The sequence below is a fragment of the Ranitomeya variabilis genome, chromosome 3, assembly GCF_051348905.1.
Source record: "Ranitomeya variabilis isolate aRanVar5 chromosome 3, aRanVar5.hap1, whole genome shotgun sequence".
NCBI classification, from domain to species: Eukaryota; Metazoa; Chordata; class Amphibia; order Anura; family Dendrobatidae; genus Ranitomeya; species Ranitomeya variabilis.
Window position 1 is genome coordinate 455345704 of NC_135234.1, and position 15085 is coordinate 455360788.

At 50.8% G+C, this 15085-nt stretch overlaps 1 protein-coding gene and 1 long non-coding RNA gene across 11 annotated transcripts in view; one reads left to right on the plus strand and one right to left on the minus strand.

Moving 5' to 3' along the window:
- LIMS1 (LIM zinc finger domain containing 1) overlaps positions 1 to 15085 on the minus strand; it is a 1169472-nt gene that overhangs the window by 1079409 nt on the left and 74978 nt on the right. The window contains exon 1 of one of the 9 annotated variants that reach the window (XR_013223917.1): positions 10206 to 10415. The exons of 6 other annotated variants lie outside the window; for them this stretch is intronic. Coding sequence is in view for 1 of the 3 variants with exons in the window: in XM_077296588.1 (XP_077152703.1) it covers positions 10206 to 10312 (107 nt within the window). In the remaining 2 variants the exon portion in view is untranslated. Of the gene's footprint in view, positions 1 to 10205; positions 10548 to 15085 lie in introns of those variants that run through there. 2 more of the 9 variants (XR_013223913.1, XM_077296588.1) reach the window with 2 other exon arrangements.
- LOC143816346 (uncharacterized) overlaps positions 808 to 15085 on the plus strand; it is an 87728-nt gene continuing 73450 nt past the window's right edge. For both annotated transcript variants that reach the window (XR_013223921.1, XR_013223920.1), the window contains exon 1: positions 808 to 930. This is a non-coding gene — a long non-coding RNA (uncharacterized LOC143816346). The remainder of the gene's footprint in view (positions 931 to 15085) is intronic.

Below are 15085 nucleotides of genomic sequence, written 5' to 3' on the forward strand. Positions count from 1 at the left end.
AATGGGGTTGCAGAGTTTGGGTCAGAAGCCGGAGGCCCGTTCGTACATTGTAGACAGTAACACATGGATGTGTGAATGCAGCCTGAGGCTAAGCTCAGTCAACATATTTTTCCTGAAGCTACTCATTGGAACCCGCAGGAGACATACGAGGCAGACTCTTTCTGCCACAAATTTTCCGTTTTGAAAGTTGTGCGTCCAATTGAATGGCGCTAATCAGTGTACGGCTACCTGCATTACATACAAAAAAAAAAAAAAAGATCAGTCACCTGCATATCTGGTTTTCATGCATGTGTTGGTAAAATGATAGTTGTATGAACTGTAACGTGAATTTCAGTTTGAAAAGCAGGACATTTGTGGGTGATTTTTATGTGGATTTTGGGACAGAGTCTAACATGAAAACTGAATATAAACTACAGGGACCTGCTCATTTGTGCAATCACAACATTGGGCAACTAATGTACTAATATTCCCCCATACATAATGGACCCACTGAAGAGCTAGGAGATGGAAACTGGTAGCTCGGATAGGTGGGTTTTTCATTTTTGGAAGGCAATTGCCCATCAGCACAAACATCTTTGATAGTAGCTTTATTATGGCATAGTCATTTGCCTCTATATTCAACCCATTATAAAGTGTAAGAAAATAAAGCTCAAATGTTCTGATAGTATACACGTATGCTAAAAACCAATCCATTAATGCTATCAGTCACTGACTACATGTCATGGAAAAAATAGCTGCTGTGCAGTAGGGCACAGCGTGGGGAGGAGGAGACGGCATGCTTCACATACTGACACCCTGGGGCTACAAGTACAGAAGGAAACCAAATCTGGTAAACCCCTGCTCCACGTGTAACCTTATTCACACAGTGCTACACATCCCGTGTGTTTTTATACCTGGAGAGGATATACACGGCGTGTGCCAACACCGCAGGTAGGCACGATGATGACAAATGACTATGCAATCCTTTGTAGTATTATTGGAAACCTTGCTGCCACTAATACACACAAGCTAACTTGTAGGCTGACATCCACAAAGATTTTGGCTACCATCGTCTAAGCGGGACAATATCCCTGTGCTGAAACTGCCAAAACACTAGCACACTCTCATAGATTATAAGTTAAAAAAAAACTAAATTGTACATGAATGATAAGCTTTAAATTCTCTGGGTTCCTGCACTGTATTAAGTGTGAGGGTCTGGACCCTACTAAGACCACCGCAGGAGAGTCGTACAGGCTAATCCCAGCTCTTAACTACATTTGAAGGAGGAATATGGATACACCAGTAATTCATGGCTTGGGAACGTGCACGCACTTCCCTATAGATCTACTGTAGGACACATGGAGAGGACCTGCTTGTATCTATGAAGCCACACCAGATACTAACAGATTGTACATTTGATCAGTCACCACCAGCCCACTCTGTTTAACATGCACATTCGGTTATGTCCATTGTAAACTTGTTATTGGTGCCACTGCTGAAACTACATTACCTCATCTTAACCGGCTGCTCCCCCACCTCCCCATGCTTTACACTGCAGCTCAACCTGTTCTTAGTGCCCAAGCTTCCTGGTATGTTTTTAATAGACCCACCAACCACTGTGAACAAGAAAACAATGAGAATAAGCTACAAGCAGATTAACCACTTGTGATAGGAGCTCCTATACCGTGTATTCTGAGTCGGAGGATTCATTAATGATTGTCGTAATGACAACTGCAAGCAATGAAAGAAATTGAATGGAAACAGACACCTGCATAATACCGCACTGCATGTCAATGATGAATCACGGATACACAGCCTACTCAATATCCTGTTTCTCAACCAGATTTACATATTTCAAGGCTAATAAAGAAGAAGAGCTCAAACTGCCTCAGTACAGCTCCACCATACTGGTGTTATGGGATGCATACCTACATCTATGGTGGCTCATTTTTCAGCCATTTCACAACTTATTATAACTAGTCAGTCAGGTTTTTAGACTTGCCATTATATACCTCTTATGCACGGCTCAGACCCATGCCACAGTACAGACATACAGGGGAACACATCTCTCACTGAAATCGTTACTAACTCAGGTGGAGACAATTTTGGCACCAGTAGAAGCAGCGCCAGTGTGTGGAGGAGGCCTGGGCGAAGAACAGTGCTGCTGAGGGACGTATAGGGATGTGCTTATACAAGATCCATGTCATACAGCAGTCTTGTCGGCTCTGGACAGTGCAAGGAAAATGCTTCTACTTGTAGGATGGGATGCTGTTCATCTCCGAATAAATCCAGTGCAGGATTTTGTATTGCAGTGGTCACCGCTGCACTGATGAGGCTCTGGGAATGTCATCGCAGAAGCTTGATCTTTCATGTAGATTAAACGTGCACTGACAGTGCCACCCAATCGGCCTCTGCAGGACCTAACCTGTGTAAAAGTTCAACCTGCACAATAACTCGCACTGAACCTAGAAGAACAACTGCAGGCCTGACAATACAGAAATCTGCACCTGGAGGCACAATAAACACCGGATTACGTACCGGTAATGCTCTTTTATAGAGCCACGACAGCACCCACTGAGAGAGGGGATCCGCCCCTAGGAACAGGAAACCCTACGGAGAGATAAAAGGGGCGGTCCCCCTCGCTCCCACAGTTTGGGTTACAGAGATTGCGAGGAACCGCCCACCAGTATTAGTAGGCAATTCTATATTATCATTTAATCTTATACTACTAATATTTACAAGAACCAATCACCCTTATTTGTGCTCATATGCAAACTAATATATATAAGGGAGGGAAGTGAAGGGGTGCTGTCGTGGCTCTATAAAAGAGCATTACCGGTACGTAATCCGGTGTTTTCTCTTCGCCACGACAGCACCCACTGAGAGACTTTCAGAGATAGTTATTTGGGGGGGATTATCGTGTTAAGAACCGATCTACCGAAACACAGGTCAGTGGAGGCAGATAAATCTAATCTGTAGTGACTATAGAAGGTAGTAGGAGACGACCAGGTTGCGGCCTTACATATGAGTTCTATTGGAACTTCTGCTCGCTCTGCCCAGGATGATGCTATCGCCCGGGTGGAATGTGCCTTTATAGTCTCAGGTGGATCTTCCCCTTTAGACGAATAGGCCAGGTATATCGCCTCCCGAATCCATCGGGATAATGTGCCTTTCGTAACACCAGCTCCTTTCCTCTGACCCTGGAAGGAAACAAAGAGAGCCCTGCTCTTCCTCCAGGCGCTAGTTCTGTCTAGATAGGTTATTACAGCCCTCCTCACATCTAAAGTATGGTATTTTTCTTCTTCCTGATTTGTAGGATTATTATAGAAGGTAGGAAGAAGAATTTCCTGAGACCTATGGAATTTGGTACTCATTTTAGGTAAGTAGGAAGGGTCTGTCTTTAGGACAATCCTATCTGGCAATATTGACATAAATGGAGGATCTACTGATAGCGCCTGTATGTCACTTACCCTTCTTGCCGATACTAAGGCAACAAGAAGAGCTGTTTTGAGGGAGACATGTTTAATGTGAGCAGAATGTAGAGGCTCGAACGGGTGATTTGTTAAGGCTTCAAGGACCAGATTAACATCCCAAGGGGGTGAGTTGGGAATATGGACTGGTTCTGCTCTCTGGCAGGCTGAGATGAATCTGGATATCCATCTATCTCCTGCAACATTGTGACTATACAAAGCCCCTAGCGCTGAAACTTGCACTTTCAAGGTGTTAACTGAAAGGCCTAAATCACGTCCTTTTTGGAGAAATTCAAGAATAATAGGGACTGGAATTTCATTTGACAGGGCTGAGGGATAGAGGCTTAAAAATTTTTTCCATACTTTTACATAGATTGATGTAGTGGATCTTTTTCTACTCAGCAATAGGGTATCAATTACTTTATCAGAGAAGCCCCTTAGTTTTAACAGCTGCCTCTCAAATCCCAGGCTGTCAACCGTAGACCCTTCACATGAGGGTGGTTGAAGGGTCCCTGGAAAAGCAGATCTTGATTCTCTGGGAGAATCCATGGATCCGAGATGGACATGGCTCTGAGCAGGGAAAACCATGGTCTCTTTGGCCAGAATGGAGCGATCAATATCACATTCGCTCTGTCCTCTCTTATCTTCCTGATGACTGTTGGAAGAAGAATCATTGGGGGAAAGGCATATGCTTTCTGAAATGTCCATGGAATCTGGAGGGCGTCGAGAACATCGGGGTTGTCTGTTCGAAACATTGAGGCGAATGTTTTTACTTGCCTGTTGTCTCTTGTGGCAAAGAGATCTATGTCGGGTATACCCCATTTTATAGTTATCATACTGAATATCCGACGATTTAACACCCACTCCCCCTGATGGAGGGTATGACGACTGAGAAAGTCTGCTTTTGCGTTGTCTATCCCCCGGATATGTAGTGCTGATAAGGACAGAAGATGATTTTCGGCTATAGTCAAGATGTTTTCGGCTATAGACATGAGAGTGCCTGATCTCGTTCCGCCTTGATGGTTGACGTAAGCCACCGATGTCATGTTGTCTGAGAGCACCCTGGTATGTGTTCCGTGCAGCTGTGGGAGGAATTCACATAGGGCATGATAGATGGCTTTTAGTTCTTTTTTATTGGAGGAGTCGTCTAATTCCGTAACCGACCACAGCCCCTGGACAACCTGGTTCCCCAAGTGTGCCCCCCAACCATGAGGGCTGGCATCCGTAAAAATTATGTTTGAGGGTTTGACCTCCCAGGGAACCCCACTAACTAGATGATCTGGCTGTAGCCACCAGGTTAGGGATTGGACTACATCATTAGAAAGGGAAATCTTACCGTCTAATCGCCCTTGTAATTTTATCTCCTCATGTAAAATTGTATACTGTAAGCACCTCGAGTGGAACTGGGCCCACGGAACCGCTGGGATACATGACGTGAAGGAGCCAAGCAAGGACATGCCTTCCCGGAGGGAAATTATAGGTTTATCTAGTATGGACTGAACTTTATCCCTAATTGTTATCTGTTTAGATTCTGGGAGGAAACACTTTTGACTTACAGAATCTAATATAATTCCCAAAAATACCTGCCGGGTTGTCGGGATCAGTCTAGATTTTTCCCAATTTATTATCCATCCTAAGTTCTGTAAGGATGAGATCATATGACATAGTCTTTGCTGACATTGCGAGGTGGATTTTCCCACTACTAGCAGGTCGTCTAAGTACGGGATTATGAGTGTGTCTTTTAATCTTAGATAAGACATAACCTCTGACATTAGTTTAGTAAATACCCTTGGAGCAATTGATAGTCCAAAGGGCATTGCTGTGTACTGAAAGTGCCGTATACATCCATTTAATATAACCGCTACGCGGAGAAATTGTTGATGCTCTTTAAAGATTGGTAGATGGTAATACGCATCTTTTAAGTCCAGAACCGCCATAAAGCAATAGGGAAACAGGAGTTTTACGGTGGATCGAATGGATTCCATTTTAAAAGTTTGATTTTCTAGGAAGGTGTTCAGTTTTTTAAGATTTATGATGGTTCTGAATGATCCATCAGGTTTTGTGATTAGAAACAGCGGGGAATAGAACCCTTTCCCTTCCTGAAGAAATGGAACCTCCACCAAAACTCCTTTGGATAGCAGATTCATTACTTCTTGCTGTAATGCCTCCTGTTGAGACTGTGACTTTAAGGAAGTCAATAGAAATGAGTCCGAAGGGACTCGGGCAAATTTTAATTTTAAGCCAGAGGTGACGAGATTATTTGCCCAATTGTTCGAAGTTATTTTCCTCCATTGGTCTGAAAAAGAGGATAATCTACCTCCCACAGGTAGATCTGCTCTAACGGGGCTTGTCTTCAGATTTAAAAGGGCGCTTCCCAAAGAATGCACCTCTTTGTTTTGCGTCTCTAGGGGTCCAGCGATCTTGGTTTTTAAAATCTTTTCTTTTATTAAATATGGGCTTCCGGAACGCTTTCCTATAGAATGGAAGGTAATTATTATTAGGGAAGCCCTTCTTTCTTTCCCCCGCTTTAGTTAGAATCTCGTCCAGTTTGGTACCAAACAGGTACTCACCCTGACATGGGAGGCCACATAACTTAGACTTTGTCTGTGGATCGCCTTTCCAGCCCTTAAGCCATAGGGCTCTGCGTGCCGCGTTTGTGAGACCTGCTGATTTGGCTGCCAAACGTATAGAATCGGCCGATGAATCCGCCAAAAAAGCTGTAGCCCCTCTAATTAAGGGTATAGAAGACAGCAGTTTGTCTCTGGAAAGACCACTTTTAAGGCCTTCCTCTAAGTCACTCAGCCAGACCAACATGGACCTAGCGGTGCATGTAGCAGAGATAGATGGTCTGAAGGCTCCCGTACACGACTCCCAGGCTCTTTTTAGTAGTGAGTCGGCTTTACGGTCTAACGGGTCCTGTAATGAGCCTGAATCCTCCACAGGTAGCAAAGATTTTTTAGATGTAGATGCTACCGCAGCGTCCACTTTTGGCGCTTTTGACCATGTCGAGAACTCTTCATCATTGAAGGGATACCGTCTCTTTGAGGATGGAGGTAACCCCCTTTGGCCCTGGCTTTCCCATTCTTTTTTAACTAAAGATTTTATTGCTGCTATCACCGGAAAAGAAGGCCTTTTCTTTTCCGATAAGCCAGCGAACATAATGTCCTGCTGTGTTCTGGGAATTTTAGAATCTTCGATACCCATCGTATTACACACGGACCTGACAAGGTTGTCAATACTATCCGTGGGAAAGCATGTATCCTGTTCCTCGTCCGAGGAAACCTATTCGCAGGAGATGTCAGAGTCCGCTTTCTCCCTATCCGAAGATGGGTCAGATATAGGGGATTCATATCCTTTTTTACTTCTAGTATGTGGCTCTTTATCAGAACCTCGCAAGGCTTGTAACTCTTGCCTTATCATGAGCCCGATGTCCTCAGATTTAACTGAGGCTTCCTCCCGCAAGGTAGAAGCAATACATGATTTGCACAATCTCTTTTTATAACTATCCGGGAGAGGCTGGAGACATAATGCACACTGTTTGTGCTTCGTTTTCTCTGTTTTCTTTCCCTAAGTGTATAAAGGGAAAGGGAACACCAGTCAGCTTATGAGGGTAGAAGCACACTTACCCCAGTGAAGCTTTTACGGTACCGATTGACGAGGAGATTTAGGTGGAGAACCGGATTTCTTCCTGGAGGATCCGCTCTGTTTGGAGCGACTGCTGCTGCCCCGTGTACGTGGGGTAGCCGCGGTGTCTTCTATGGAGAGCATCGCAGGGGTCTGAGACGAATCCATTGTGGACACCGGGCGCTTGTGCCGGCGTCCTTTTACATGGGGGCCGCCATCTTCTTCCGGTTGAACCCGGAAGTGCTAACCACTTCCGGGTCGCGGCCATACTGTGTGCACTCGCGCTGTCACCGGCATCAGCGCGGGTGCCGTCCACCTCCTCCTCCGCCCGGAGTTTCAATTCAGGACTCCCGGGTAAATTGTGGAGCTCCACGCCGCCTGAGCGCTCGCCAAAGCGCAGCGCTTACCTCTCCTCGGCGCTAGGTCCCGCAGACTGCCCGGATGGATTCCCATGAGCCAGGAACCCCTGCAGTTGTGGCCTCATGGCGTCTGCCAGCAGAGGGGGGAACTGAGAAGAGGACCCCCGACGCTGCATCCAGCCCTGGAGCCCTTGCCGTCCTCACAGGTAAACTGCGCAAGCGGCATCCAGGCTAGGCATCCTCTTCTCCGTGGATTCCCGTAGGAACAGGAAACCAAACTGTGGGAGCGAGGGGGACCGCCCCTTTTATCTCTCCGTAGGGTTTCCTGTTCCTAGGGGCGGATCCCCTCTCTCAGTGGGTGCTGTCGTGGGGAAGAGAAAATACAGGATATAGGATTGGAATAATGACTTATGGGTCTGTAGTTACAGTATTATGGATACATCATAGGACATCAGATATTCTGTAGTTACAGCATATCATATAGTTGGCACGTAGTATCCCGTGTACTGTACGTGGTATACTACAGTATGTGCACAGGCATCAGATGGTATATAACACAGGGTCATTTGTGACTGATATAACACATACTATGACCTGTTTTCATTGTTGTAGTGTTCAAGTGTACATTAGGGCCTACATCTACCAGGTTATAGTATATTTTCTTGCTTACTACCCAGTATAGCCTTTTAAAGTCAATTGTCATCCCTATTGTGGGCAGTGAGGGCCACAATAGGGTATAACTAGGATCGAGAAACAGGTTATAGGTCGCTTCTTACAGGATCACTGCACTTTACTCATGGACACATTAGGGGAAAATTTAACGATTTTGACTTGAGGTTGTGTGGTTGATTTTTGTGGAAAGTTGTGGCCATGCAATACAATTGGCAAAACCTTTCACAACTGTAAAATAGCAATATTGGTTTAGGGGGCAGAGGACTGTCTCTAAACATCATCCTGAACAAGTTGTGTTCCTGCATGATCTTAAAACTAGTCACACAGACTGGTCCCTCTGTCAGGGGTACATCAGAGCATGGCACCTTTGGTGGCAATCAGCACATGTGCAGTGTACAGATGAGGCGATATGCTGCAAACCACAGCACATGTGCGGCTGACGCCAAGGCTGCTGTGTGTGGACATATCCTGGCCACAGCATCTAAGACTATGTGCCCACGTTCTGGATGTAGCAACACGTATGTTCGCTGTGTCCAAAACGTTGCATTCTATTGTACAAATGTACAGCCGCATGTGATCACTGTACCGTGCGGATTCATTGTGTCCAATACATTCTATTGATGTAATTTTTGTTGCTGAAGAGAAAGTGACATGCTGCGGTCTGGAAAGACGCGCCACTTGTTAGTGTCCGCAGGTGTACGCATGGTTGACATGGGATTTCTAGAAATCCCATCCACTAGGCTGTAATATCTGGCCAAACTCTCAAACTAACATGGACCCCCATATAAGTGAAAAGGGCCCTGGTCATAAACTTTCATGCGTCCACGTCGGATTTTCCTGAAGCACCTGCGTAAAAGCGGTATGTGAGAAGAGTCAGATACTATTACGCTGGCAATATCAGGAGTTTACACTTCTTATTTTTAACCGTTTCATACAAAATGGCATCTTTACATATTCATGTTTCAGCTTTATCATAACTTTCTGACACTGAATCAGAAAGCAGAGAGCTAAGACCTCTTTCACACATCAGTTTTTTGCCATCAGTCGCAATCCGTCGAATATTGAAAAAAAATAGACTTGTATTAGCGACGAATGGCCTCACGTTTCATCCGTCGTTCGCCAGATCCATCGAAAATTGTGTATCTAGTGGCCGGAGACAATGGACAAAGTAACGTTTTTGTGTCCACCGAAAAAACTCATTTGCTCGAATGGAAGTCTATGGGCGCTGGATCCATCAAATGACTGAATGCGGCAAAGGATTCCGTTTTTTTTAACTGAGAATGCTCCGATCCAATTAGCCAGATCTGCTTGTCAGATCAGTCCAAAAACGAATCCGTCGCATCAGTTTTTCACAATGTGCGACAGATCCATCTAGCCAACGGATTGTGACTGACGGCAAAAAACGGATGTGTGAAAGGGGCCTAAACCAACACATCTGTGCAGCAACCCTGTAAACTTGCCTCCCCGATGTAAGAAGTCCACCTTTACCAATAGCCACAGGGAGCAGACGTGCGTCAGTAGCTGCAGAGATCGGATCACCTTAGATTGGCGCTGGGAACACACGCACCTTGGCAGCCACCCACGGGCAGAGAACATATGTCTAGGTAGAACATACCCAGTCAACTCCACTTTACCACTAACACGCATGGCATTATGGACTAAAGCAAGGGAAATAAAGGGAAACAAGGAGGTTTAAAGGAGAACTAGTCACCACAACTATTCATTTACGAGGAGGTTGTCGCCAGGTCCATACGTCCTATTAGGGCTCAGCTGTTAGATTGCAGGTAATGAAACCCAGCACACTATCAGCCATTAGCAGCAGAATAGTGGCAGAGCTGCTGAATAGCATTCCAGCCCCCAGGATCGGCCCTGGCAGCCGCCAGCCCAGGGGACTCAGGGGAGGTCAGAAGCAGTTCGACCACATTCTTCCCCCACAGCCCCTCAGTCAGCACTGGCAGCTGGGGGAGAGCAGGAGCCGACATGCCTCAGGATCCGGGCGCAGCAGCCCAGGGGTCAGCGCAGCCGACGGATTAACCCCTGCAGCCCGGGGGAGCCTAGGTCACCAGGGGATGAGCCCTGCTACAGAACCCCCAGCACTCACCTCAGCTTCTCTCCGTGGAAGCCATTGAGCCCCACGCTGTCAGGACGCTCCTTCCTCCTCCTGTACAGGTCTGACTGTGTCAGCGCCTTCAGCTGTAACGAGCTCATTCTTTTTTTTTCAGAACACAAAAATGTAAGAAAGTAGAGAAAAGCCGTGCGGCTGAGCGTAGCCCGCAGACACAGTGCGCCGCACACCTGCACTACAGGCGGAGGGGCCGGCACAGCACGGAGCGCTTCCTGCTTCTCCACAGCACACACCCAGCACAGGCCGAATCACCTGCACCTATGGGGAAGGCGGCTGCTATGGGGAAGGCGGCTCTGGTCCTCTGTGCACACTGTCATTATTGTGCTCAGTGCAGTCACCCACACAGCAGAAGGCCAGCTGTGTGCACGAGAGGACAATGCAGAACAACAAGACCGAGAGCATGACAGCGCTGCTGGGAACGCGGTGTCACAGCACTATGGTAGTAGTCATAGCGTCCTACACACTACAAGGCAAAACATAGGTGCCCCGCCATCTCCTCAGTCACAGTACAGGCCTCGGGGCCTACACAAAAGGCTGAGACCACAGGTGCCCCGCCATCTCCTCAGTCACAGTACAGGCCTCGGGTCCTACACACAGGGCAGAGACTACAGGTGCCCGCCATCTCCTCAGTCACAGTACAGGCCTCGGGTCCTACACACAGGGCAGAGACTACAGGTGCCCCGCCATCTCCTCAGTCACACGGTGCAGGCCTCGGGTCCTACACACAGGGATGAGACCACAGGTGCCCCGCCATCTCCTCAGCAACACAGTGCAGGCCTCGGGTCCTACACACAGGGCAGAGACTACAAGTGCCCGCCATCTCCTCAGTCACAGTACAGGCCTCGGGTCCTACACACAGGGATGAGACCACAGGTGCCCCGCCATCTCCTCAGCAACACAGTGCAGGCCTCGGGTCCTACACACAGGGCAGAGACTACAAGTGCCCGCCATCTCCTCAGTCACAGTACAGGCCTCGGGTCCTACACACAGGGCTGAGACCACAGGTGCCCGCCATCTCCTCAGTCACAGTACAGGCCTCGGGTCCTACACACAGGGCTGAGACCACAGGTGCCCGCCATCTCCTCAGTCACAGTACAGGCCTCGGGTCCTACACACAGGGCTGAGACCACAGGTGCCCGCCATCTCCTCAGTCACAGTACAGGCCTCGGGTCCTACACACAGGGCTGAGACCACAGGTGCCCGCCATCTCCTCAGTCACAGTACAGGCCTCGGGTCCTACACACAGGGATGAGACCACAGGTGCCCCGCCATCTCCTCAGTCACAGTACAGGCCTCGGGTCCTACACACAGGGCTGAGACTACAGGTGCCCCGCCATCTCCTCAGTCACACAGTACAGGCCTCGGGTCCTACACACAGGGCTGAGACTACAGGTGCCCGCCATCTCCTCAGTCACAGTACAGGCCTCGGGTCCTACACACAGGGCTGAGACCACAGGTGCCCGCCATCTCCTCAGTCACAGTACAGGCCTCGGGTCCTACACACAGGGATGAGACCACAGGTGCCCCGCCATCTCCTCAGTCACAGTACAGGCCTCGGGTCCTACACACAGGGCTGAGACTACAGGTGCCCCGCCATCTCCTCAGTCACACAGTACAGGCCTCGGGTTCTACACACAGGGCTGAGACCACAGGTGCCCGCCATCTCCTCAGTCACAGTACAGGCCTCGGGTCCTACACACAGGGATGAGACCACAGGTGCCCCGCCATCTCCTCAGTCACACAGTACAGGCCTCGGGTCCTACACACAGGGCTGAGACCACAGGTGCCCCGCCATCTCCTCAGTCACAGTACAGGCCTCGGGTCCTACACACAGGGCTGAGACTACAGGTGCCCGCCATCTCCTCAGTCACAGTACAGGCCTCGGGTCCTACACACAGGGATGAGACCACAGGTGCCCCGCCATCTCCTCAGTCACAGTACAGGCCTCGGGTCCTACACACAGGGATGAGACCACAGGTGCCCGCCATCTCCTCAGTCACAGTACAGGCCTCGGGTCCTACACACAAGGCAGAGACTACAAGTGCCCGCCATCTCCTCAGTCACAGTACAGGCCTCGGGTCCTACACACAGGGCAGAGACTACAAGTGCCCACCATCTCCTCAGTCACAGTACAGGCCTCGGGTCCTACACACAGGGATGAGACCACAGGTGCCCGCCATCTCCTCAGTCACAGTACAGGCCTCGGGTCCTACACACAGGGATGAGACCACAGGTGCTCCGCCATCTCCTCAGTCACACGGTACAGGCCTCGGGTCCTACACACAGGGATGAGACCACAGGTGCCCGCCATCTCCTCAGTCACAGTACAGGCCTCGGGTCCTACACACAGGGCTGAGACCACAGGTGCCCGCCATCTCCTCAGTCACAGTACAGGCCTCGGGTCCTACACACAGGGATGAGACCACAGGTGCCCGCCATCTCCTCAGTCACAGTACAGGCCTCGGGTCCTACACACAGGGCTGAGACCACAGGTGCCCGCCATCTCCTCAGTCACAGTACAGGCCTCGGGTCCTACACACAGGGCTGAGACCACAGGTGCCCGCCATCTCCTCAGTCACAGTACAGGCCTCGGGTCCTACACACAGGGCTGAGACCACAGGTGCCCGCCATCTCCTCAGTCACAGTACAGGCCTCGGGTCCTACACACAGGGATGAGACCACAGGTGCCCCGCCATCTCCTCAGTCACAGTACAGGCCTCGGGTCCTACACACAGGGCTGAGACTACAGGTGCCCCGCCATCTCCTCAGTCACACAGTACAGGCCTCGGGTCCTACACACAGGGCTGAGACTACAGGTGCCCGCCATCTCCTCAGTCACAGTACAGGCCTCGGGTCCTACACACAGGGCTGAGACCACAGGTGCCCGCCATCTCCTCAGTCACAGTACAGGCCTCGGGTCCTACACACAGGGATGAGACCACAGGTGCCCCGCCATCTCCTCAGTCACAGTACAGGCCTCGGGTCCTACACACAGGGCTGAGACTACAGGTGCCCCGCCATCTCCTCAGTCACACAGTACAGGCCTCGGGTTCTACACACAGGGCTGAGACCACAGGTGCCCGCCATCTCCTCAGTCACAGTACAGGCCTCGGGTCCTACACACAGGGATGAGACCACAGGTGCCCCGCCATCTCCTCAGTCGCACAGTACAGGCCTCGGGTCCTACACACAGGGCTGAGACCACAGGTGCCCCGCCATCTCCTCAGTCACAGTACAGGCCTCGGGTCCTACACACAGGGCTGAGACTACAGGTGCCCGCCATCTCCTCAGTCACAGTACAGGCCTCGGGTCCTACACACAGGGATGAGACCACAGGTGCCCCGCCATCTCCTCAGTCACAGTACAGGCCTCGGGTCCTACACACAGGGATGAGACCACAGGTGCCCGCCATCTCCTCAGTCACAGTACAGGCCTCGGGTCCTACACACAAGGCAGAGACTACAAGTGCCCGCCATCTCCTCAGTCACAGTACAGGCCTCGGGTCCTACACACAGGGCAGAGACTACAAGTGCCCACCATCTCCTCAGTCACAGTACAGGCCTCGGGTCCTACACACAGGGATGAGACCACAGGTGCCCGCCATCTCCTCAGTCACAGTACAGGCCTCGGGTCCTACACACAGGGATGAGACCACAGGTGCTCCGCCATCTCCTCAGTCACACGGTACAGGCCTCGGGTCCTACACACAGGGATGAGACCACAGGTGCCCGCCATCTCCTCAGTCACAGTACAGGCCTCGGGTCCTACACACAGGGCTGAGACCACAGGTGCCCGCCATCTCCTCAGTCACAGTACAGGCCTCGGGTCCTACACACAGGGATGAGACCACAGGTGCCCGCCATCTCCTCAGTCACAGTACAGGCCTCGGGTCCTACACACAGGGCTGAGACCACAGGTGCCCGCCATCTCCTCAGTCACAGTACAGGCCTCGGGTCCTACACACAGGGATGAGACCACAGGTGCTCCGCCATCTCCTCAGTCACAGTACAGGCCTCGGGTCCTACACACAGGGATGAGACCACAGGTGCTCCGCCATCTCCTCAGTCACAGTACAGGCCTCGGGTCCTACACACAGGGCTGAGACCACAGGTGCCCGCCATCTCCTCAGTCACACATGGCAGGCCTCGGGTCCTACACACAGGGATGAGACCACAGGTGCTCCGCCATCTCCTCAGTCACACGGTACAGGCCTCGGGTCCTACACACAGGGATGAGACCACAGGTGCCCGCCATCTCCTCAGTCACAGTACAGGCCTCGGGTCCTACACACAGGGCTGAGACCACAGGTGCCCGCCATCTCCTCAGTCACAGTACAGGCCTCGGGTCCTACACACAGGGATGAGACCACAGGTGCCCGCCATCTCCTCAGTCACAGTACAGGCCTCGGGTCCTACACACAGGGCTGAGACCACAGGTGCCCGCCATCTCCTCAGTCACAGTACAGGCCTCGGGTCCTACACACAGGGATGAGACCACAGGTGCTCCGCCATCTCCTCAGTCACAGTACAGGCCTCGGGGTCCTACACACAGGGATGAGACCACAGGTGCTCCGCCATCTCCTCAGTCACAGTACAGGCCTCGGGTCCTACACACAGGGCTGAGACCACAGGTGCCCGCCATCTCCTCAGTCACACATGGCAGGCCTCGGGTCCTACACACAGGGCTGAGACCACAGGTGCCCGCCATCTCCTCAGTCACACATGGCAGGCCTCGGGTCCTACACACAGGGCTGAGACCACAGGTGCCCGCCATCTCCTCAGTCACACATGGCAGGCCTCGGGTCCTACACACAGGGCTGAGACTACAGGTGCCCGCCATCTCCTCAGTCACAGTAC